General features: G+C 41.1%; 1 protein-coding gene across 4 annotated transcripts in view; it reads left to right on the plus strand.

Moving 5' to 3' along the window:
* Positions 1-471: 471 nt before the first annotated feature.
* Positions 472-23,138, plus strand: part of FAM174A (family with sequence similarity 174 member A) — a 42,760-nt gene continuing 20,093 nt past the window's right edge. Inside the window, exons 1-3 of one of the 4 annotated variants that reach the window (XR_014186279.1) lie at positions 472-858; positions 10,806-10,940; positions 20,081-20,164. Coding sequence is in view for 3 of the 4 variants with exons in the window: in XM_082075409.1 (XP_081931535.1) it covers positions 581-858; positions 10,806-10,940; positions 11,047-11,074 (441 nt within the window). In the remaining variant the exon portion in view is untranslated. Of the gene's footprint in view, positions 859-10,805; positions 10,941-11,046; positions 11,646-20,080; positions 21,590-23,138 lie in introns of those variants that run through there. The other 3 variants (XM_082075409.1, XM_082075410.1, XM_082075411.1) reach the window with 3 other exon arrangements.

Below are 23,138 nucleotides of genomic sequence, written 5' to 3' on the forward strand. Positions count from 1 at the left end.
GAGGGGCAACTGGCAGAGACTGAAGCACAGGAGGTTCCGTCCAAACATGAGGAGAAACTACTTTGAGGGTGCCAGAGCACTGAACAGGCTGCCCAGAGAGACTGTGGAGTTCAACCTTTGAAAGAATGCCGCCCAAGAGGCGGAAAGCAGGGCAGGCAGCTGTGGGTGCCACCGCCTGCGGCCACATCTCCCACCCACCCACCCATTCAGCCCACGCAGCCGTTGTCCCTCAGAGACACGCGGACCGGCAGCTGACGAACCTGGTCACACGCACAGCAGCTTCAACGCCGCTCCCGGCGGGCAGTCACGTGGGCGTTTGGGGGACGGTGGGATCCCCGGAGGCGAGGGAAGCCCCGCCCACCCTCGCCAATCCGCACTCCCGCTCACGCCAGGCCCCGCCCCGCCCGCACGTGACCGCAGCGTAGCGGGGCGGGCTGCCCGCCGGCGCCTCCATGGCAGTGGGGAGTGCTGGGTGGCAGCGCTTCCGCTTCCGGCGGTCAGAGCACGGAAGGGCACGTTCGCGCCGAGGCTGTGCCGCGCGGCAGCGAGCTCGGGGCCCGCGCCGGGAGGAGAAGGTGACATGTGGCCGCCGCCGCTGGCCTGGTTCCTGGCGGGCCTGCTGTTGGCTGTCCGTTGCCGGGAGGCTGCGGCGGCGGCCCCTTCCCCCGACAGTGCCGCCGCCGCTTCCCCGCGCCCCACAGAGGTGGCCGACGTGGGCGCCACGCGAAGCAGCGGCAGCCGCCTGGCCGAGGTGTCGGCGCCGCCCGAGCAGGGCCAGCCCATGACCCAGCGCGCTCTGTCCGTGCTGGTGCTGGCCAGCGCCGCCCTTATCGTCTACTTCGTGATCCGGACTGTCCGGTGAGAGCGCCGGCTGGCGCGCTGCCGCGAGGAGCGGGCCGTAGGGCGGCCGCTGCTGCCCCCTCCGGCCCTTCGGGGTGCGTCGCGCGCGCTGAGGGGGCGGGGTCGCGCCCTGCTCGCGCCAGCGGGTGGAGTAGCCCCACGGTCCCGGGTCGGGGCCGGCGGGCAGGGCCTGTCCCCGCTGGCTGAGGCCTCTGTGAAACTCCTGGTGCCGCTTCCGCCTCGCATCTGGATGGAAAGGTGCCGAGTCGGGCTCTGCTCGCTGCAGTGATAGCCCTGATCAGTGCTGGGCCTTTCCTGGCTCCCTCCTGTTCTCTTCAAGTGGAGTTGTCACTACTAGTCAGTCCACCTGAATCTTGATTTTGTACATTCTGTGGGTTATTTTTGTCCCGTTGGCAAACTTCTGTCTCACTGAGCTACTAAATGTGCCCATATGTCCTTCTTTGTCACTAAACATCTTTCTTTTGTGCTTTCTGTTTAAGTAAACTTCTCTACTTCACACTGTCTTAACAAAAGGGCCGTTATGAAGTTGGCACTACCAGTCACCTGCCTTTATATTTCTTATGGAATCTATTGACTGTATAAGTCTATGTGCTTTTAAAGTTAATTACAGTGTTTGTCACTGTGTTTTGTTGTCCTTGCAGTTTTACTTGCTCTCTGTCATGCTTCAACTGTGAACACTTCTGGGCAAGGTCCAAATGTGTGATTATGTATAAAGCACATTCATTATGCAGCAAGTTCTTTATGTACTTTTCATTGTAGTTAGATGTGGTGGTGGTTGGTGCATCTACTCCCCTCATAATTTATTCCAGAAAGATAGCTGAAAGACAGTAGTCTGTGTGAGGCACGTACTAAGACATGCAGTCCAGGTAACCTAGGATGTCTTGAATGCGCCGTGGCTCCTACAGATCATTCTTGAGCAGCCTTCAATCTTTTGTGTTTTCAGAACCATATGACTTTCATTGAAGATGGTGTCCTGAAAATACATGTTATAAAAAATTTTGTGTAAGCTGATACAACTTTGCTAATGTTGCTGACACTTAACATTTCTCTATGTAGGAGATGAATTTTGGTTGGGAATGGTTATGTAAAGTACAGCAATGTCCCATCAACTTTCTCAAATATGATATTGCTGATGATCCAATTTCTCTCAGGAAACAAAAAAACCCTTAATTTCATTTCTAGCTTTGTATAGAGACTTGTTTGAACAGCCTGATTATGGTTGGGCTGCTTGTGTCTCTGCTTCTCCTAATACATTTAGAAGTTTAGTTTGGGAGGTATTGTCAGTGGTTGTGACAACTGAAATGGGCAATCATAGGGTGGCAGAGGCTGACACTCAGCTCTAGTTTAATTTTCTGCTCATGGCAGGGCCATTTCCAGTAGGTTGCTCAGCTTTTGTACATTTGAGTTTTAAATATCTCTAATGATGCAGATTCTACAACCTCTCTGGGCCACATGTTTCTGTGTTATACCACTCTTTGAGTAGGAAAGTTTGTTTGTTTGTTTTCTGTTGGTGCTGTTACTGTTTTTTGGATTTCTCCAGTCACATTAGTGGAAAAGGTTTTTATTGTAGTGAAGCCTTAGTCTTTTCTAGATTCCATTGGATTGGAGGTCTTGCTTGCGCACACTTGTTCTGCTGCAGTAGCTGATTCTGCCAATTTAAATAGAAGTTTTTGGCTGTTATGGGTTTTAATTCTGGTATATATCAAACTCCTTTTATAACAGATTTGCAAAGAATAAGGTATGAAACACCAGGATCATACAACCAATCCATTGGGGCTAGGAATAAGAGAAGGACACAGTGATACCTTGTTCAGTCTACTAGTGTAGTTGTATTGCCCTTTTTGCTTCTTAGTTTTGATACTTACATAAAATACCTTATGTGTGTGATTGCCCTTCATGATGCACAGAAAAGCTAGATTTACAATTCATACGTCTTTTTGGTTTTTCTTCCTATTAGTCTGTCTGGAGAGGTGGTCTTTTTTTTTTTTTTTAATTGTTTGTTTGTTTGTTTTCTTAACCTGTTGCAGACACAGGTCTTATTCTGTGTTTATGTAGGAAGAAGCGCATGGCCTTAAATCTTCAGTCTTTCTGAGATGATGGGAGAACAGGTGTAACAGATGAGGTGAAATGACCTTATTTTTTTTTAGAGAAATCGTGCTAAGTAAGGCATCCAAAATATGTTTATGTGAACTACATGTCAAGATTTTAATTTAAAACAAATTTCCAGGAAGTCACTTATAAGCCTTTTGAAGGGTGATTACTTAATGTCTTTTATAGGTGTGACAGATGTAGCTCACGCATGCCTTTTGCAGAAGAAAACTCAGTTAACTTCAAGAAAAACTTTATAGGAATACCTTTTGTAGTGGACATAGCTCATAGTTCAGGAAAAAGTTATTTAGTTTAAAATGTGCATTAGTGCAGAAAGTAAAGTAACTATACTGTATTTTATAAAACACAAGATATACAAAAACTTTAGGATGTAACTTTCCAAGCACTGGGTCAACTTTGGGACAGGTAAAACTTAGTTCTGTCACACAGACTGTTACTGAAATCTTCATGATACTTTTGCTGTGCTGTGTTTCCCATAATTTATCCACCTATTTGAAAGTAGTCTGTCTTTGGAACCATTGAGCAAGAAAATCTGAGTTTCACTTTTGAGAAAACATATACTGGCCCATAATTAAGACTTGTCTGTAGGTTGAGGTGATGGGAGAGCTATGATTTCCTTGGTACATACTTCTCAGAATCTTCTAAAGTAGAAATTGTAAAAAGACACTTTACTTAAAAAGACAGGGTGATTAGCAATTGCTACTTTATTGAACTGATCTTGTTTAAAGTGTTTGTGACTTTCAGCAAGGGTAGTACCTTACACCTCAGCAGATTAAGATAGTGTAATACAGCTTGTTTGTTCTTCTCTTACATAGGTGGAAATTACTACAGGAAAATGTCATTTTGTTCTAACATTTGTTTCTAGCATTTAGACATATTTAGATGTTAAGCTTGCACTTTGCAGTAAGTATGCCATATATGATGTGTGTAATCATGATAGAAGTTCGATATATGTATTGTGAGTCCTGGTCAGTCTTTTAATCTGAGTAATGCTGTTAGATCAGTGCTGCTGTATTTGTCAATCTTCTTTTAGGAAAAGGTATTGCTGATTATGATCCTAGAGTGGAACTTCACTCATGGCACTAGTACAGTATGGATTTATCCCAGCCTTTTAAATGTAATTTAAGTTTCTTGAATGTGCATGGAGTGGAATCATGACAGTAGAATGAGGAAGTTTTGAACTTTTTGGAAAGCATTTACAGACTTGATTAATACCCCTAGCTTTTATCTGTGATTGTTAGAATTGAAATCCACCAGTTTGAGAAGAAAACAAAAAATCTATTTTCCTTTTGTTTGGCTAGGTTTTCCTCTAATGTATACAGTGGGTTTTTTCCCTCTCTGGTAAAGTCTAAGGACATAATAGGTTGTTTCAGGTTATGTTTACATCTCCTTTGTTCAGGTGTTCCTTAAAATGTTATTTGGTGGCTGTTTAAGTTACACCAGCTTACAAGCAACCATTATCCTGCAAATCCTACAATGCTACGTCCTACACAGAAAATACACAGAAGGGTCCTTGGAAAAAATATTTCACACAATTATTATGCTAAATTCATTTTGTGGGTGGAATTAAGAGCAAGTATTGCTGTGACTCTTTTACTTGGTATCAAATTCAGGTAAGAATTGTGTTTGAACTGTCACGTTGCTTGAAGGAAGTTTACCTCTTTTAATTGAAATAGTATTTGACACTGAAAATATAGCAGTTTTTCAAGATACACACTATCACTGTGTTGTTACACAAAACTAAATCAGTGAGTTGTCAAGACTTTGTGTAAAAGTGAAAATTCTTTCATGTAAGATACCTTGCCCTATTACTTTTAGCTCTTTAATGGTTCTTCTGCCACTGCTTGGTGCAGATGTGTTCAGTAGAGGTTTGTATTTGGTACAGAAGATGAGCATTCAGAAAACTTACAGACATTTAATTGAGAATACCTTTTTGTATAAGGAAGTTCTGGGATTTAAGCTAATATTTAACTGCCATAGATGACTGAGATTTTGAGATTTCTGCAAGCAGTCAGTTTTGGAATTGTGTCCCCCTGCAAAAGAAGGTCCCATGCTATGTAGTGACTGTTTTTTACCTTGCTCTGTGGAGTTTAACTCTTCCCACCCCCTCAAGTCCCTTGTAGTTTTATGTTTCTTTAGGCACTGGATATTCTTTTAACTTGACCTGTTGTTTTATTTCAGTTCTCATTTTCTTAGCATACGTTCTGCCTTGTGTGTGGGTTTGTTTGTTTTTTTTACACCAACATTTATTAGTTTATCTGATTAAGCTCTTGCTGTAACTCTACTATCTATGCCATCTCTGATGTTAGTCAGATAATATCTGTTTTGGATTCCTCTACTACTGTTAGCTGTATTTGAGGAGGGATTAGGGTTGAGCATGTAGAGATATAACATTAATTTTTAAAATACTTTTGAATTCAATTTTTAAATTTTCATAACTTTATAATTTTAGACCCCAAGGTATCCTTTGTAACTACAAAGATAAAAAATTACATAGAAAACATTACTAGCTTTAATGAAATGGGGATTTTGTCCTAGGTTTTCTTCCTAACAGTCGTAGGGTAAAAGGTTTTAAGTTAGTTTTTGTTAGCAGTGATTGACACTGCTCTAGTGTCATAGTTATGACCACACATGTATATTGCATAAGCATTTCCACTATTCTTTTAGTTTTAGTTTTTTGACTAATCTGTTTACTGACATCCAGTCACAGGAGAGGAAAAGGATTTTTGCTTGGGAGCTAGCAGGGCTGATGGGTAGGGCTTTAAACTAGATTGGAAGGGGCAAGGGAGCAGTACCAGGCCAGTCAGTGATGAGCAGTGGGATGACACCAAAGCTTGAGGAGCTGTCTTACAGTGAGATTCCTCAGACTGCACCATGAGGTGAAGGGCACAATGAACCACACTTGAAGTGCTTCTACGCTAATGTACACAGCATGAGGAAAAAGCAAGATGAACTAAAAGCCTTGGCCCAGTTCCCTGGGTATGATATAATTGGCATTAGTGAAACCTGGTGAGATGAGTCCTGTGACTGGTGTGCCATGGCAGATGGCTACAGGCTATTCAGAAGGGACAGGCAGGGTAGGAGAGGCAGGGGCGTGGCACTCTATGTAGTGGAGGGGCTGGAGTGCATGGAGCTGACAGCTGGTCATGGCAAAGTTGAGAGCCTTCGGGTGAGGATTAAGGGTCAGACAAAGTGGATGTCATCGTGAGAGTCTACCATAGGCCACCCAGCCAGGACGACAACACTGATGAGTTATTCTTTAAAGAACTAAGCAAAGCCTCCAAGTCATCTGCCCTTGTCCTTATGGGGGACTTCAACTTGCCAGATGTCAACTGGGAATATCACACAGCTGGCACAAACAGGTCCAGAAGACTACTAAAGCATCTGGACAATAACTTCTTGTACAGGTACTAAGGCAACCAACCGGGAAAAGTGCCTTCCTAGATTTGATACTAACTAACAGAGAGGATCTTGTAGGTGAAGTGACAATTGGTGGCTGCCTTGGCCACAGTGACCGTGAAGCAGTCAGGTTCAAAATGTATACTAATAGGAGGAAAACTCACAGCAAGACCTCAACTCTGGATATGAGGAGAGCAGACTTAAGGTTGCTCAGAGAACTACTTAGGTTCTCTGTGAAGAAGCTTTTGAAGGTGCTGGGGTCCATCAGTGTTGGTTGCTTTTTAAGTACCATCTCCTAAAAGCACAGGACCAGGCAATTCCAAAATGTTGAAAATTTAGCAGGTGAGGCAAAAAGCCAGCTAGGCTGAGCAGGGATCTTCTTGAACTATGGTGAAAAAAGAAAGTGTATGGTTAGTGGAAGCAAGGCCAGATGTCATGGGAGGACTACAGAGATGCTGCTCACCACTCTAGGGAGGAAATTTGTGTGGCCAAAGTTCAATTAGAATTGAAGTTGGCCAGTACAGTGAGGGACAATAAAAAGGGCTTTTCAAATATGTTAATGGCAAAAGGCAAACCAGAAATAATGTTGGCCTATTACTTGATGAGCATAGTCACCTTATAAACAGGGACATAGACAAAGCCAAAATGTTTAATGCCTTCTTTGCCTTCGTCTTCAACACCAAAGATGGACTTGGGGCCCCCATAACCCTGGGCTAGAGAACCATATGTCTTGCCCTGCTCAGTGGGGTGAGGGCAGAGTTAACTTTTGAATGCTTTGTGTGGTAACCTGGAGTAATGACTGTTACTTGAGAGGTTCAATTAAGTCACAGATTTACTAAAAACTCAGTGGAATTACAGTGAATGTGTGTAACTTAGAGTAATGGCAATTACTTGATGTTCAATAAAATAATGAATTTACTTAAAACTCTGTGGATTTACAGCAAATAGTGTCTTGGCAAAAGTTTGTAACTATATCATAAAACTTAGCAAGACTTCAACAAGACAAAAAAGATATTACCCTTAAGTGCCCAGAAGAATAAACTTAGAAGGAAAGAGAAAAGAGAGAGAGAGTAAGATATAAGAAGAAAGGTAAGATTTCACCACTCATTGGTCCACCGATGGTCTCTGTAGCTCTGGTGGGGGGATGCGGTGAAACTTCAGGATGATGGGTATGATCAGTCGCCAGTAATGCTGTGCAGCCCATCACACCACACACACACACACACACATATGTCTGGAGTGAGGCATTTTTATGTTTTAGTCCATTTGCATGTGAGAGAGGGTGGCTCTGCTAGCTTTTCATGCTAATTAAGGAGATTGTTCCAGAAATAGATTGGTGGTCTTGCCAGTGGTCTCAAAAGTGCCTAGACATGAATTGTTTTGTCCTCTACGGGTAGGTAGCTGGTGGTTCATGATTCCTCCTAGTGATCAGTGATTGCTGAATGACCCTGCCTTGGTTCCAGCTCGCTTAACCAGGAATGAGGGCCAGGACCTTCACAAACACTGCTAATTGTCTTGATCTCAAAAACGTATGCCTTTGTTTTGCAAGACCATGAAGAAATAGACACAAGTGCTATCTCCACAGCACTTTATTGCTGTCAGAAGTTACAAAAAAAGGCATAACATATACCAGTAATGGGTCCTTTGTTTTGCAAAGGATGGGGTGCATTTCAAGGCTGTCACACCATGGTTGCAAGAACAATAAACTCCCAGTCAGTCCAGAAATTGCATGGGATTTGCTGCTTCAGCTACATGCCTAAAAGTCTATGTACCCTGATATAATTCATCCAATGGTACTTAAAGAGCTGACTGATGTCGTAGCGAGAGCTCTCTCCCTATTTTTCAACACTTCTGGGAGTCTGGAGAGGTCCCAATTGACTGGAAGCTGGCAAACAGTGTCCCAGTCTACAAGAAGGGCAACAGAGATGACCTTGGGAGCTACAGTCCTGTCAGCCTCACTACTCTGCCTCAAAATTATGGAGAAGATTATTCTGGGAACTACTGATAAACATCTGAATGGCAGTGCAATCATTGGTCCCATTGGAACGGGTTCATGAGGGCGAAGTCCTGCTTGACCAACTTTCTATGGCAAGGTTACCCACCTTTTTGGCCAAGAGAAGTCTGTTGATTGTCATCTTTTTGGATTTCAGTAAAGCCTTTGATATTGTCTCTCACAGTATCCTCCTGGACCATGTCCAGCATACATCTGGGTAAAGTGGGAGAGCTGTTGGCTGACAGGTCGGGCTTAAAGACTTATAGTAAATGGGGTTATGTCGGGATGATGACCAGTGACCAGTCCAGAAGAGGGCTATGAAGTTGGTGAAGGGTTTGGAGGGAAGTCGTATGAGGAGCGGCTAAAGTCACTTGGTTTGTTCAGCCTGGAGAATAGGACACTAAGAGGAGACCTCATCACTGTCTACAGGTTCCTTACAAGGGGAGGAGGAAGGGTAGGCACTGATCTCTTCTCTCTAGTGACCGATGACAGAACCCTAGGGAATGGCAGGAATATGTGCCAGGGGAGGTTTATGTTGAACATGAGGAAAATCTTCACCCAGAGGGTGGTGCACCACTGGAACAGTCTCCCCAGGGAGGTGTCACAGCCCCAAGCCTGACAGTGTTCAAGAAGAGACTGGACAACACCCTCAGACACATGGTGTGAACTGTGGGGTTGTCATATGCAGGGACAGGAGTTGGACTCGATGATTGTCATGGGTCCCTTCCAACTCAGCATGTTCTATGATTCTATGTTGAGGACCAAAGGCTGGATGAAATGAGGGAAGAAAATGGAAGGAACTTTGTCTTGAACTGAAAGGTGAAATTTGCATCTTTTTTATTAGACTTAGCTTTAAACAGTAAAGTTAGGTACTTGAAGTTGTGCTAAAGCACCTAGCAGCTGTTGTTTGAAACAGATTGTTGAAACAATCTGTTGTTTCAAATCATAGTTGAGGGTGGAGGAAATGATCATGCTGATTATTTCTTTTTATAATATCAGAAGTTGGAGCACTTTGAGGAAAGGTATTTTGTACCCTTCCCATCCTAACAAGGTTTAGTTTTCTTCTTAGTTGCAAAAGGAGGTCTAATTCACTGGAGTATGGTCTAAACCAAGACTGGATGCTCCTGTGTGTTCTTTCAAATTTGCCTTGGCGTGAAAAGGTGAATGGTTTTCCAAGAAGCACATTAGAAGTATTATTTAAGCACACCAGAGTTCAGGACAGAATCTGAAGCTGAAAGTCTCGATATCGTATTTGATATCTCTTAGCAAGTAGTTAAAGCGGTGCCTCGCTGTGGAGCAGAGAGCTGATTATGCACAATCTAATAATAGTATAATATATTATACATAGTATGTTATCCATAAATAATAATTTTTATTAATAGTTCTGAAATATCCATTATTGAAGTTTCTGAATTTTGTAAACGCCTTTCCTAGGCACCTAGCTTGGGTTTGTAAGTTCTGGAGTTTCTAAAAGGAAGGGCTACTCTCACCTTTGAGTTTAGCACTAAATGCCTAGAAAGCAGATTTTTTTCTTAAGTTAACTTTCAGGTAGTTGCTGTTTACTAGTATACAGTAACTGAAAGTGCCTGTCAACATTTTGTAAACAGATGTGTTTGTGTAGTTTTTGCTGAGGGGCTAGTGATCTGGGTTCCTCATCCTTAACCTGAGCAAGGCATATTTCATGTATATAGAAATAGTTCTGTAAAGTGAAGTGGAACGTTTCAGTGTGCATGGGGTTTACATCAGACCTAGGCCTACGCAGAGAAGCCATGGCAAGTGAGAAAAGCAGATGCATCTGTGATGCGTTCTGTGCTTTAATCCTGAAATGTGAATCACTGCCTCTTCCTTCCATGTTTTGTGAAGCATACAAGACATTGACTCTACAGGTTCTCTCTTGTTCCAAAGTGTAATTATAAACAGTGTTTTTAACTCGATAGCTATAAAAGACTTTACAAATTATAATAAAAGGTTTCGATGTCACTCATGACTTGTGTTACACGGCTGCAATCGCTTTGTTGAGTTTGTCTCTGATTTGATCTGATGTGCTGTAGAGACACGTAAAACACATAAAGAATATGTAGCTAGACTTTGTTTTCTCATTGTAGGGTCTGCTAGAAGTAGCTTTTGCATGTATTTCTACCTAGCTCTTGCATTTATCTACCAAGTGTCTGTATAAGATTTTTGTATTCACAAGGGCAATTGCATACAAAACTATAGATGACATTCTTATTATCCTTCATAATTTCATGTACACTTTTGACACTTAGAATTGTTCGACCTCCATATTTCATAAAGCTAAGTGTGTACACTTTACATATATTGGTTTTTAAAATTTATGATAAGTACCTGTATAGATATATTTTAAAGGATGGTTTTCTTACATAGTTGCAATAGAAATTAGAGATTAATTTATAGAACTTAAATATTTTAAAATACATTTCAGGCTCAGAAGGCGAAACAGAAAAACCCGAAGATATGGAGTTTTGGATACAAACGTAGAAAACATGGAACTGACCCCATTAGAGCAAGATGATGAGGATGACGATACAACACTGTTTGTTGCCAATCATCCTCGAAGGTTTGTATACAGAAGCCAAATGTACTTCTAGCAATAGAAGTGAAGGAGTATGGATGATAAGCAGTTTCACTGAGAAAGCTCACTACTGTGTTTCATATGCATGTAGTTGGAGAAGGGATGTCAAGATCACTTGAATTTTAAATGGGAAAGAATTTAGTGGGCAAGAAGATAAAAAACATTTGTCTTCAGCATGTGAGTTCCCGAGAAATGGAGAGCAAGGTAGGACATTTTTGTTACAAATACAGTGTGGTTGTTGAAGCTTATGTAAAAGCTGACAAATTTTACCTTTCTTTTTATCTTATTTTTTCTGTTTAATTTTTTTATTTTGGAGCCTCCTCAGTTTTTCCTGTGTATTCTCTTGCATGAGTTCTGCTTCCAGCAGCTTCTTTCTGCTTTCTCATTGCTGAAGTAGTCAGCAGTTAGTTGATGATAATCCTGCACAAAGATTTAGATTTAGTACTGCTGCATAGACAGGTTCATATTCTTAAATCACTCTCTGAAACTATCTAGATACACGAAAGTTTTTTTATATTTCCTTGCTGTCCTTACACTTAAATGTTATGATCAATTCAAAATTACTATTCTTACTCAGTTCTCTTAAAACTTTAAAAAGTTTTCCTGATTGAGTAATGCAATCACACTCACGGCACAAGCAAAGACATAGTAAAAGCTTTGATAGAATTGACATAGTGTTGAATACTGTCAAGTTTCAGAGGAGACAAAATGATGAATTCTGCCAGTCACACTGTGAATCTGAATAAAAGTCTCAAGCAAACAGTTCAACAAATGATGTGTCAAATTAATTAAAGTAGTGGAGTACTAAGTCAGATGTTCTGCTGTTTATTAGGAAACAACTTTGGATGCAATTCTGGAACTTGAAGAAAAAGGTTCTGTCTTTTTTTAACTTTGTCTCCTTAGGGGAAACATTTGAGATTAAAGTCACTCTTTCCTTTTTCGCTCCCCCATGCATTAGAATAAATTACTTGGAGTATCTCCACTTACCATTCCTCTGTATTAGAGAGTCATGTGACATGGTTACCACATGTTACTAGTCTTATTCCAGTATACATTATGTCTGTTACCTAATAGGTAATTGTCATTATATCCAGGAATTCCCTCAGTGTCTTTCATAGATATTTTAAAATATCTTGTTACTCCATATGCTTATAAGACTTTGAGGTATTTGATGACCAGCAAACATGATATTTCTCATAAATATTTATTTACAGGAGTCTCAAGTAACTTTTTTACTAGGACATGATAATATGGCTAGTTATCGTTAACAAACAGTATTATACAATTAACAACAGTGTCTTCATGTTATGGACGTTACTTCATGCTATTGTATGCTTATTTGGAGATTAAGCATGGTGCTTCAAGGAGCTGATTATATCTCAAGAGCAATATTTTATCCAAAGGGACAATACAGAGAGCAGAAAAACTATGATATATTTGCCATCACAGAAACATGGTGTGATGACTCTCAGAACTGGAGTGGTGCATCAGATGGCTATAAACTCTTCAGAAGGGACAGGCAAGGAAGGAGAGGAGGTGGTGTAGCCCAGTATGTCAGAGAGTGTTTTGATTGTCTGGAGCTTGATGAGGGTGATTATAAGATTGAGAGTCTATGAGTGAGAATCAAGGGGAAGGGCAACAAGGCACATGTCCTGGTGGGGGTGTGTCACAGACCACCCAACCAGGAAAAAGAGGCAGATGAATTATTTTGCAGGCAGCTGGGAGAAGTCTCCCAGTCACTAGCCCTTGTTTTTATGGAGGACTTCAACCTACTAGGTGTCTGCTGAAGATACAGCACAGCAGAGAGGAACAGTCTAGAAGGCTCCTGCAGTGCGGGGAAGACAACTTCCTGAGAGAGCAGATTAGTGAGCCTGCTAGGGAAGAAGCTCATTGGTAATCTGTCAGTTGGAGGTTGCCTTGGGCATAGGGATCATGAAATGTTTGAGTTTTCTATTCTTGGAGAATATTCTTGGGGAAGGGCAGTGTGCAGAACTCATACCTTAGACTTCTGAAGGGCAGACTTTGATCTGTTTAGGAGGCTGGTTGGCAGAGTCCCTTGGGAGACAGTGCTGATGGACAAAGGACTCCAGGAAGGCTGGTCAATCTTCTTGAAGGAAATCTTAGAGGTACAGGAGCAGGCTGTTCTCATGTGCTGAAAAGCAAGCCAGTGGGGAAGAAGCCCAGCCTGGCTGAATAGAGAGCTGCAGCTGGAACTTGGTGATAAAAGGAGAATTTATAACCTTTGGAAGAAGGGGCAGGCTACTCAAGAGGACTACAAGAATGCTGGTGAAGTTATGTAGGGACAAAATTATAAGGGCCAAAGCCCAGCTAGAGCTAAGCCTGGCTACTGCTGTAAAAGGCAAACAAGAAATGTTTCTGTAAGTATAATAGCAACAAAAGCAGGGCTAAGGAGAATCTCCATCCCCTGATAGATGCGGGGGGAAACACAGTGGCAAAGGATGAGGGAAAGGCTGAGGTGCTAAATACCTTCTTTGCCTCAGTCTTTAATAGTCAGAACAGTTGTGCTCCAGGTACCCAGCCCCCTGAGCTAGAAGACAGGAATGGGGTGCAGAATGAAGAGCTAATAATCCAAGGGAAATGGTTACTGCTACACCACGTAGACACCCACAAGTCTATGGAGCCAGATGGGATCCGTCCAAGGATGCCGAGGGAGCTGGTGGAGGTGATGGCTAAGCCACTTTCCATTCTCTATCAGCAAGCTTGGCTAACTGGGGAGGTTGCAGATGACTGGAAGTTGGCTAATGTGAATACCCATCTACAAGAAGGGATGGAAGAATGATCTGGGGAACTACAGACCTGTTAGTCTGTCCTTGGTGCTGGGGAAGGTCATGGAGCAGATCATCCTGAGTGCCATCACATGGCAGATGCAGCAAAACCATGCGATCAGGCCCAGTCAACATGGGTTTATGAAAGGCATGTCCTGCTTGACCACCCTGGTCTCCTTCTGTGACGAGATGACCCACCTAGTAGATGAGGCGAAGTACCCAAAGGTGTTGTGTCCTTAGACGTCAGTAAAGCCTTTGACACCGTATCCCACAGTATTCTCCTGGAGAAGCTGGCAGCTCATGGCCTGGATGAGAGTACTCTTTGCTGGCTGAAGAACTGGATGGCTGGCCAGGTCCAAACACCTAGTGGTGAACGGAGCCAAATCCACTTTGCAGCCAGTCATGAGTGCTGTCCCCCAGAGCTCAGTATTGGGGCCAGTTCTATTCAGTCTCTTTATCAATTATCTGAATGTGGGGATTGCGGGCACCTTCAGTAAGTTTGCAGACAACACCAAATTGGGTGGGAGTGGTAGGAAGGCCGTACAGAGGGATCTGGACCAGCTGGATTGATGGGCAGAGGCCAGTTGTATGAAGTTCAACAAGGTGAAGTGCCGGGTCCTGCACTTGGGTCACAACAACCCTATGCAAGAGTACAAATCTGGGGAAAAGTGGCTGGAAAGCTGCCTTGTGAAAAAGGGCCTGGGGATGTTGATTGACAGCCGTCTGAATGTGAGCCAGCAGTGTGCCCAGGTGGCTAAAAAGGCCAAGAGCATCCTGGCTTGTGACAGGAATAGTGTGGCCACTAGAGAGGTGATTGTGCCACTGTACTCACCACTAGTGAGGCTCCACCTTGAATACTGTGTTCAGTTTTTGGCTTCTCACTGTAGGAAAGACATTGAGGTACAAGAGAGAGTGCAGAGGAGGGCGATGAAGCTGGTGAGGGGTCTGAAGCACATGTCTTATGAGGAGCGGTTGAGAGATCTAGGGCTGTTTAACCTGTTAGAAAAGGAGGCTGGGGGGAGACCTTATCACTCTCTGCAACTACCTGAAAGGAGCTTGTAGCATGGAGGGTGTTGATCTCTTCTCCCAAGTAGTAAGTGATAGGACAAGAGGAAATGGCCTCAAGTTGTGCCAGGCAAGGTTACTGTATACTAGCATAAACAAGATTGTATTTTTGAAGTCTGAAGCTGCAAAACCACTCCGAAGTGTCAAAGTGATTTTTTCTGTTTCTCTAAACTTCTTTGCATTCCTTAAAACATAAGCACTAAAAACCCTAGAGGTAAGTTCACTAAAAGGATGTCAAAGGCTTTCAGAAAGCAGATTTCTGATTTTTTTCTTTTTCCCTGTACATTTCTACATACTTCAATTTGAGGGAGAAAAAGTTTCCATTCAGGTGTTTTATTGTAGAAGTACCTAATATGGACAGTACTTTTAAATTGTTCCAAATCCATTTTGCGATCATATACTTGCGGTGTCTTATGGAATAACTGAATTATGTAAAGCAGATAGACAGTGTTTTTATCTGGTTTACATAATTCAGTTATTTCATTCTTGGGTATTTAATTCTTGTCCCTGAAAGGATATATAAGGATGAAACAGTTGTAAAATTGTAAGAAAATGTTGTATGGTTTAGGTAGAGCTCCTTATTTTAATCTTAATTTCCCCTTTTTGCCACAGACATGCTAAGGTGATGCTGGGGTGAATGAATTTATGCTTGTTAAATGCCTATCAATCTAAAGAGAAACCTGAGAACTTCTAAAATCTAAATAGGGCTGTATCAAGAACCCTATTTATATCTATCGTGGTTATTCAATCAGATAATATTCTGTTCATTCCCTTTCAAAATTTGCCTTGGAAACTCATACTCATTGAAGTAGTTGTCCTATGGATTGCCCTACCTCTGGTTCCAGTGTGGATTTTGTCAAATTATGTTCTAAATTAATGTTTTTACCACTACTCTTTCTATATTCTATGGTTGAAATTAATTTGGTTTTATGATTAAGAAATTAACTTGCATTAAAGCAAACTCTTTGTAACTACAGACAGCAGGCTTTGAGCTGCTCTTGCCCTAAACTGTGATAACTACAAAAAAAAAAAACAAAACCACTTAGTGTTGTAGTTGGAAAACAAACAAACAAACAAAAAACACATCAGAAAAAAACCCCTGTCCTTATTCCCAAAAACTCAGCCTCTCTTTAAAGTACTTAAAGTACTCTCTTCAAAGTACTACAGGAAATCATAATTTAGTTTAGGTATACCAGACAATTTGGAAGTATTTGAAAGCAGATTACTGATCCAGACCACTTAAAAATAGTCCTTTGGATGACAGACAGTACAAACAGTTCAAATACATTAGTAGTGTTTAATTTAGCTGTTGGCATAAATTAAGCTATTTTAAGATAAAACAGGTATTTATTTTATTACAGTTCCTCACACACTGTGGTATCTTGTTGGTGAAAGAACTTCTCAAGTAGTATTTTATTTTAAAAGCTTCAGCTGAAAAGGCAATACCTGATGTTTTGATCATGTCCAAAGAGCCCAGAAAAAGTGAAGAGAAAATTGGCATGTCACATTTGAACATACCATAGTCTGGAGTAACTTTGTAGTGATGTAACTTGTGGCGTAGACATAGCTTTATTTCTGCCCTGAGGGGCTGCAAAATTACCTAAAATTTGATGGTTTTCACAGAGGAGATAATAATGTTGGCATCTTAGACAAACTGCAAGAAAAGTAATTGTATTGGAGTGACTGAGTGATCTAACCAAACTTAACTGCAACACATTTCTGATAACTTGCTGAGGAAGACTGACTAACCAGATCAAAAGTAATACATTCAGAAGAGAGTAGCTGTAGATAATAAAGGAAAAAGGTGTTAGTGTTTCAAGATATCTCAGAAAGTGTTTACATTATCGAAGTCATTATTTTGAGAAAACAAAGACTTCAGTTATGTTTAGTCGATAATGTGAATATACTCCATTTATATGTATGTTGAGAGATCACTGTGTTCTCCTTTATGGGGAGAAGCTCTCAAAATTTTAAAGTTACTTTTTTATCTTGAAACAGTGTTGGTGTGTAGGAAAACAGCAGTGCTGAATGATGTGAATGCACTCCACAAATCTCTGTGAAACACCTTGATAAAATGCTGTTCAAACTTTACAAAGCAAAGGCATTGATGAGAAGGAAGTTTGAAAACTAATGTAGAGTACTTAAAAAAAAATCCTTAGTTGGGAATGTATTTTTTCCAGTTAATTTCTTTTCCCTTGTTTCAGCTAAGTCTTTTGTGTCTGCACTGAGGCTTAGAAATCAGTCTTCATGTCACTGCTTAACCAAGAATGACCAATGGGAGTACAAAATACCAAAGTAATCAAAGAATTGCTGAGGACAACTCAATGATAATGATAGTCACATAGTCTCAGTAGATGTCATTACACTTGATCCTGAGGTTTGCAGTAATTCAGAGATGTGGGGTTTTGTTTGTTTGGTTTGGTTTGTTTGTTTTTTTAAGGTAGCATAAATATTCTGTCAGGCTTGGAGCAACTAATTAGGGAACAAAGAAAAGGGGCTTTTAATGGTTTTTTGAATTTAGTCCTTTGAGGACTGGGGTAGGGAGCAATTAGGCAATCTGGACATCCATAAATCCATGGGTCAGGATGGGATGCACACGTGGTGCTGAGGGAGCTGGCTGAGGTCATTGCTGGACCACTCTCCATCATCTTTGCCAAGTCTTGGGAAATGGGAGAGGTGCCTGAGGACTGGAGGAAAGCAGATGTCACTCCAGCCTTCAAAAAGGGCAAGAAAGAGGACCCAGGTAACTATAGACTGGTCAGCCTCACCTCCATCCCTGGGAAACTGATGGAATGACTTATCCTTGGTGCCATCTCAAGGCATGTCAGGGATAAGAGGGTCATTAGGGGCAGTCAGCATGGCTTCACCAAGGGGAGGTCGTGCTTGACCAGCCTCATTGACTTTTATGAGGACATAACAAGATGGATGGATGATGGCAGAGCAGTGGATGTCGTCTATCTTGACTTCAGTAAGGCATTTGACACAGTCTCCCAGAGCATCCTTACAGCTAAACTAAGGGATTGTGGTGTGGATGACCAAGTAGTGAGGCGGACTGCAAACTGGCTGAAGGAAAGAAACCAGAGAGTCTTGGTCAATGGGGTGGAGTCTAGTTGGAGGCCTGTATCTAGTGGAATGCCTCAAGGGGTCAGTACTGGGGCCTGTGTTATTCAATATATTCATCAACGATTTGGACGAGGGAATAGAGTGTACTATCAGCAAGTTTGCTGATGACAGGAAGCTGGGAGGAGTGGCTGACACACCAGAAGGCTGTGCTGCCATCCAGTGAGACCTGGACAGGCTGGAGAGTTGGGTGGGGAAAAATTTAATGAAATATAACAAGGGAAAGTGTAGAGTATTGCATCTGGGTAGCAACAACCCCAGGTTCCAGTGTAAGTTGGGGAATGACCGATTAGAGAGCAGCGTATGGGAAAGGGACCTGGGGGTCCTGGTGGACAGCAGGATGACCATGAGCCAGCACTGTGCCCTTGTGGCCAGGAAGGCCAATGGGGTGTATTACAAGGGGGGTGGTTAGTAGGTCCAGAGAGGTTCTCCTTCCCCTCTACTCCGCCCTGGTGAGACCCCATCTGGAATATTGTGTCGAGTTCTGGGCCCCTCAGGTCAAGAAGGACAGGGAACTGCTGGAGAGAGTCCAGGGCAGGGCAACAAAGATGATGGAGTGGAGCATCTCCCTTATGAGGAAAGGCTGAGGGAGCTGGGTCTCTTGAGCTTGGAGGTAGTCTCCTCTTGGAGGAGTCTCCTCTTGGAGACTGAGGGGTGACCTTATTAAATTTTACAAATATGTAAAGGGTGAGTGTTATGAGGATGGAGCCAGGCTCCTCTCGGTGTCAGCCAATGGTAGGACAAGAGGTAGTGGGTTCAAACTGGAACACAAGAGGTTCCACTTAAATTTGAGAAGAAACTTCTCAGTGAGGGTAACAGAGCACTGGAACAGGCTGACCAGGGAGGTTGTGGAGTGTCCTGCTCTGGAGACATTCAAAACCTGCCTGGACGCCTTCCTGTGTAACCTCATCTAGGTGTTCTTGCTCTGGCAGGGGGATCGGACTAGATGATCTTTCAAGGTCCCTTCTAATCCCTAACATTCTGTGATTTGTTAATTAATTCACAGTTGCAGTTTTGCTTGACTACAGTCAACAGTCAGCTTATTCAGTTCATCAGATTCTTGCCTTCATAACTCATAATGGAGGGCACTAAAAAACTAAATGCAGTTATAAGAGTTTCTGATCTACGTGTTCAGGTGCATTCATACACGTTTGTTATGGGCACTAAATTATGTAAGTATTGTTCTGTATAGCAAATAGTTGTGTTTTTTCCTTCTTTCTGTATGACCTGTTAATAGACTGCAGTAGTATCCACTCTGCTTTCATTTTTCTTAGCTAAAAGTCAAACCTTTTTTAAGGTTATAATCTAGGCATATGTGAGAAACCCCTATAGACTTGTTTTGGATTAGCTGGTAAGCGTATCTGAGTCTTTCCAAAGCTAGTCAGAGAAACTGACTTATTTCCTAAAATCAGCATAGCGATGTTCGTATGCTAGTGTGCTGATATGGTTATTACTTGAGTGTTGCTGTTTTCTTTCAGAGCCATATGGAAAAAAGTTCACAGTGCCTTCTGTTGGAACATATGTGCAGTTTAAGTGTACTCCCACCATTGTAGCTAGTCTCTGTGCCTCTTCAGTTTGGGGCAGCTTACCTGGATGGGATGTTTTAGCCATTTTGTTCCATAGCATACTATTACATGTTGAAGTTTGAAAGTCTAACTTTTGGACTCCCACCATTCAACTGTACCTGCATGTCAACTGAAGTATGGTATCCTAATATCACATCTTTGTTTTTCAAAGGTATATCACACTAATAGTTTACAATCAATCCTCATTAAATCCCTTTATACGCAAACTACTTGCTGTACTGCAAGGCACAAGGAAAAGCAGTTATTCTGTTTTTGATAGCATTCCAGTTATGGAATGCTACTGAAGTTTGAATAGCAACTCAGGAGCCTTGGAAGTTTAAAAATATATCCAATCTGGTGAAAACCCAGGTTTTTGTAAGTGAGCTGTCTGTTTGGGAGGTCTAAATAAATGGAGTTTTATGGCACTTTGCTTCCCAGTAATATGGTAACTATGAGGTTTTACAGGCAAATTTAATAATAAAATGTTACATCTCATTTTTTTGGTCATGTTTGAGCTTCAAAAATGTAGGCTAAGGTTCTCCTTGAAACAGGGCATTTCAGATTAATGCATCCATTTCTTCTGTTGTAGAGAAATACGTGCCTTTCAGTGAAAGAACTTAATCTTAGAACCAGAGAAGGAGACTGCTTCATGGGAGGAATAAGAAGCAAGAGGGTATGCAAGTTGGGGGAACTAATTTAATTTGTGTATATTATGGTATCCTTAATTTGTTACAATAAATACTGTACCAATTTGTTGTACATTTTTGTATATAGAGGATTCTAAATGTAAAGCCTACAGGGCGAGTGCACTGGATTGAAACCCATTTGGAAGGGTATATTTTGCTTGTTACACGTCTTCTGTGCCATGAGTGTGGTGTACACTTTTTCTACAGTAATCTGGAGTGTTAAAAGTTTTTGTTGTTTTTTTTTTTTTTTCCCTGATATTAAATTGTAAGTAAATGAACCTTCTGTGGACTTCTCAGGACTGTTGGAACTTGATTTTAGTTGAGGAGATTCTTTATCCTTTACAAATAAAAAGTTGAACTACTACCGTTTATGTTGAGACTTTTTAAAATGGAATTAACATGTTTTTAAACACTGTTTACAGTGTTCCTAGCATTTAGCATGATACTTCAACACTATGGATTTTAAGGATACTAGCATAACCTTGTAAAATGCAGTACTGCAATATCTTCTTGCTGTTAAGACTACTGATTACAATTACTGAGTCAATTTTTTGTGAGGTCCATCTTCAGGTTGTATGGACAGATGTTCACCGACTTCATGGTGCTACTGGTGTAGTCCATGTGGTGTCTGTCTTCAGGCCTATGGTGAAGCAGATATAAGGCTTTGGGAAGCCTTTTTTACTTTTGTACTCTTTGAACAATCTAGGTCAAATACTAAATTTGCTGTAACTCTAAAATGAAAAAGAGACATCAGAAGCAGCTGTTACTATGAAATGAGTGGTAATTTTCACATGAATGTAGTTGTCATCCAGTGTTTACATTTATTTTTTTAGGTAGTTCCATAACAATTAATGGAACAAGCTTTAAGACCTGGAAGACCTAATTTTTAAAAAAATATGCGGTTTCCACAGGAATCTTAAAAATGCAGACAAAATATTCAAATTCCAGTTCATTAAAATTACTGTGTAAATATATTGCTGATTATGTGTATATATATATATATTATCAAGGCATAAACTTGCTATAGCAGTACTGTGGGCCCTGGCTATGTTTCTTGAAATTTCATGTGTTATGGGCTATGGGGAAAGAGGTGTTATCTTTCCTGATTCTTTAGTCCTCTCTTGGTGTTTGAACAAAACTGGAATGCCTTATCTGTCTTTGAGTTTATTATTAATATCTCTTTGGTGATGGGGTGGGGAGGGGATGCACTGTAGATTTTTTTTAACCATGTACTATCCAATGTTGTATTGAAAACTAATTACTTGCCCGAGTAACAACTCAGATGAGGCCTGAAGTAATTAATAGCAAATCAGCCTTCCAAGGTAATTTCTATCTACATTTGCCCATGTGCTGCACACAACTCGGAAATATATTGTACTTACAATAAATGCAAGTCTTTATTTTGCTGCTTCTTTTGTGTCAAACTTTTTTTGCCCATATTTAAAGACAAAATGGAAATGAAAGCACTGATTCTTGGAGAAGCTTAACTGGGGAATCTAGAGACATAGTGAAGAAAAACTGTGACACAGGCTGCAGGTGAGAGAACAAAAATTAATGGAAAGCAGAGCAGGTTTCTTCTGTATATAAATATGTATAATCATTGTTAAAACTAAACATAATTGCAATCTTTCTTTAGATTTAAATTTTTCTAGTAGTGCCACATGTTGGCCCTAGCAGTAGAGACTGTCTTCCTGGCATCCTAAAATTAGTTGCTTTCATTTTGTAGAATCTTTCTAAGCGTAGAACTGAGTACGTCCTGATGAGCTCTATGCTTGCTAAGCATAGTTTCTTGAACTCAAGTTGTTAGAAACACTGGAAAAGCACACACTCAGTCTGTAAGCCTTTGTGCCTCCTGCAAGTAAATCTTGAGATTGTCCTGGAGGAAAACCAAAATACAACAGGTTACTTAAATTGCTTTGCAAATTTTCTGGGGAAAAAACCCGAATTTTCAAAAAAATTATGTGAGCTTCTTGAATTTGTGTCTCCAAAATTATGAGGATCTCTTTTATAGGATAAGCATCTATAATGCAGTCGCACAACTGGTAGTAACTTGTGACCGTTTTATTTTCTGGTATGACAGATACTGCATGATCCATGGTCTGAACTTCCTTGGTCTTGTCCAGGACATACCTACTTTCAATAGCTGAATTCTCATTGCTTTTGCAAACACACAATTAGTAAAAAATAATGCGTGTTGTATGTGCCTTGGTCTTAACACCTGGAAATCTGCTCTGAATTTTGCACATCCCCTGTTGATATGTGCAACACTAGCAGTAGCATTTCCAGATGTGGCTGAAAAGCTGTTCTTATGGTAGCCTAAGGTTCCTTTAAAAATTTTGGAAAGAGTATGCCACCTCAGAGGCCAGTAACTGAACTGTGTGTAGATGGAACTAAAGTTTATATCAAGTGTTTGTATGAGGTGTACTTAACACTTCACAATTCGATGTAAAACACAAGGTTAAAAAGATGAAGTCAGTGAACTACAAAATGTATAACTAAGTAGCCATGCATGGGAAGTTTTATTCCCATTTGAGTCAAGATGTTAATAGGCTAGTAAAGAAAGGGAGCTGATCTGCTGAAATAAAGCTTCTTAAAGATATGAGAGAGCCCAAGTTTTAATAGGAAGTAAGCTGGGAGGAAGGCTAGATTTCTTCAATAACTTGAATTTCTGGAGACAGAAAGGGTATGTAGAGAAACAACTGAGAAAACTGAAAGAAAAAAGATTGTTAAAAGATACCTTTACAGATCTTACAATATTAAAGCTATCATGGTATATCTGTTATTGTTTCTTTAGTGTTTTGTGACTTTTTGTCTTCATTAGTGTAATTTGATACACAGCATGTACAAGAATATATAGTTCCTGATCAAGTCTGAATGTATTAATTCAGTGCATTGATAGGATAATGGAGTATACACCCTCAGATACTATGAATATGTCTGAGAATGAGAAATCTGTGGCTC

Source organism: Streptopelia decaocto, assembly GCF_964273445.1.
Source record: "Streptopelia decaocto genome assembly, chromosome: Z".
In the NCBI taxonomy this organism is placed as follows: domain Eukaryota; kingdom Metazoa; phylum Chordata; class Aves; order Columbiformes; family Columbidae; genus Streptopelia; species Streptopelia decaocto.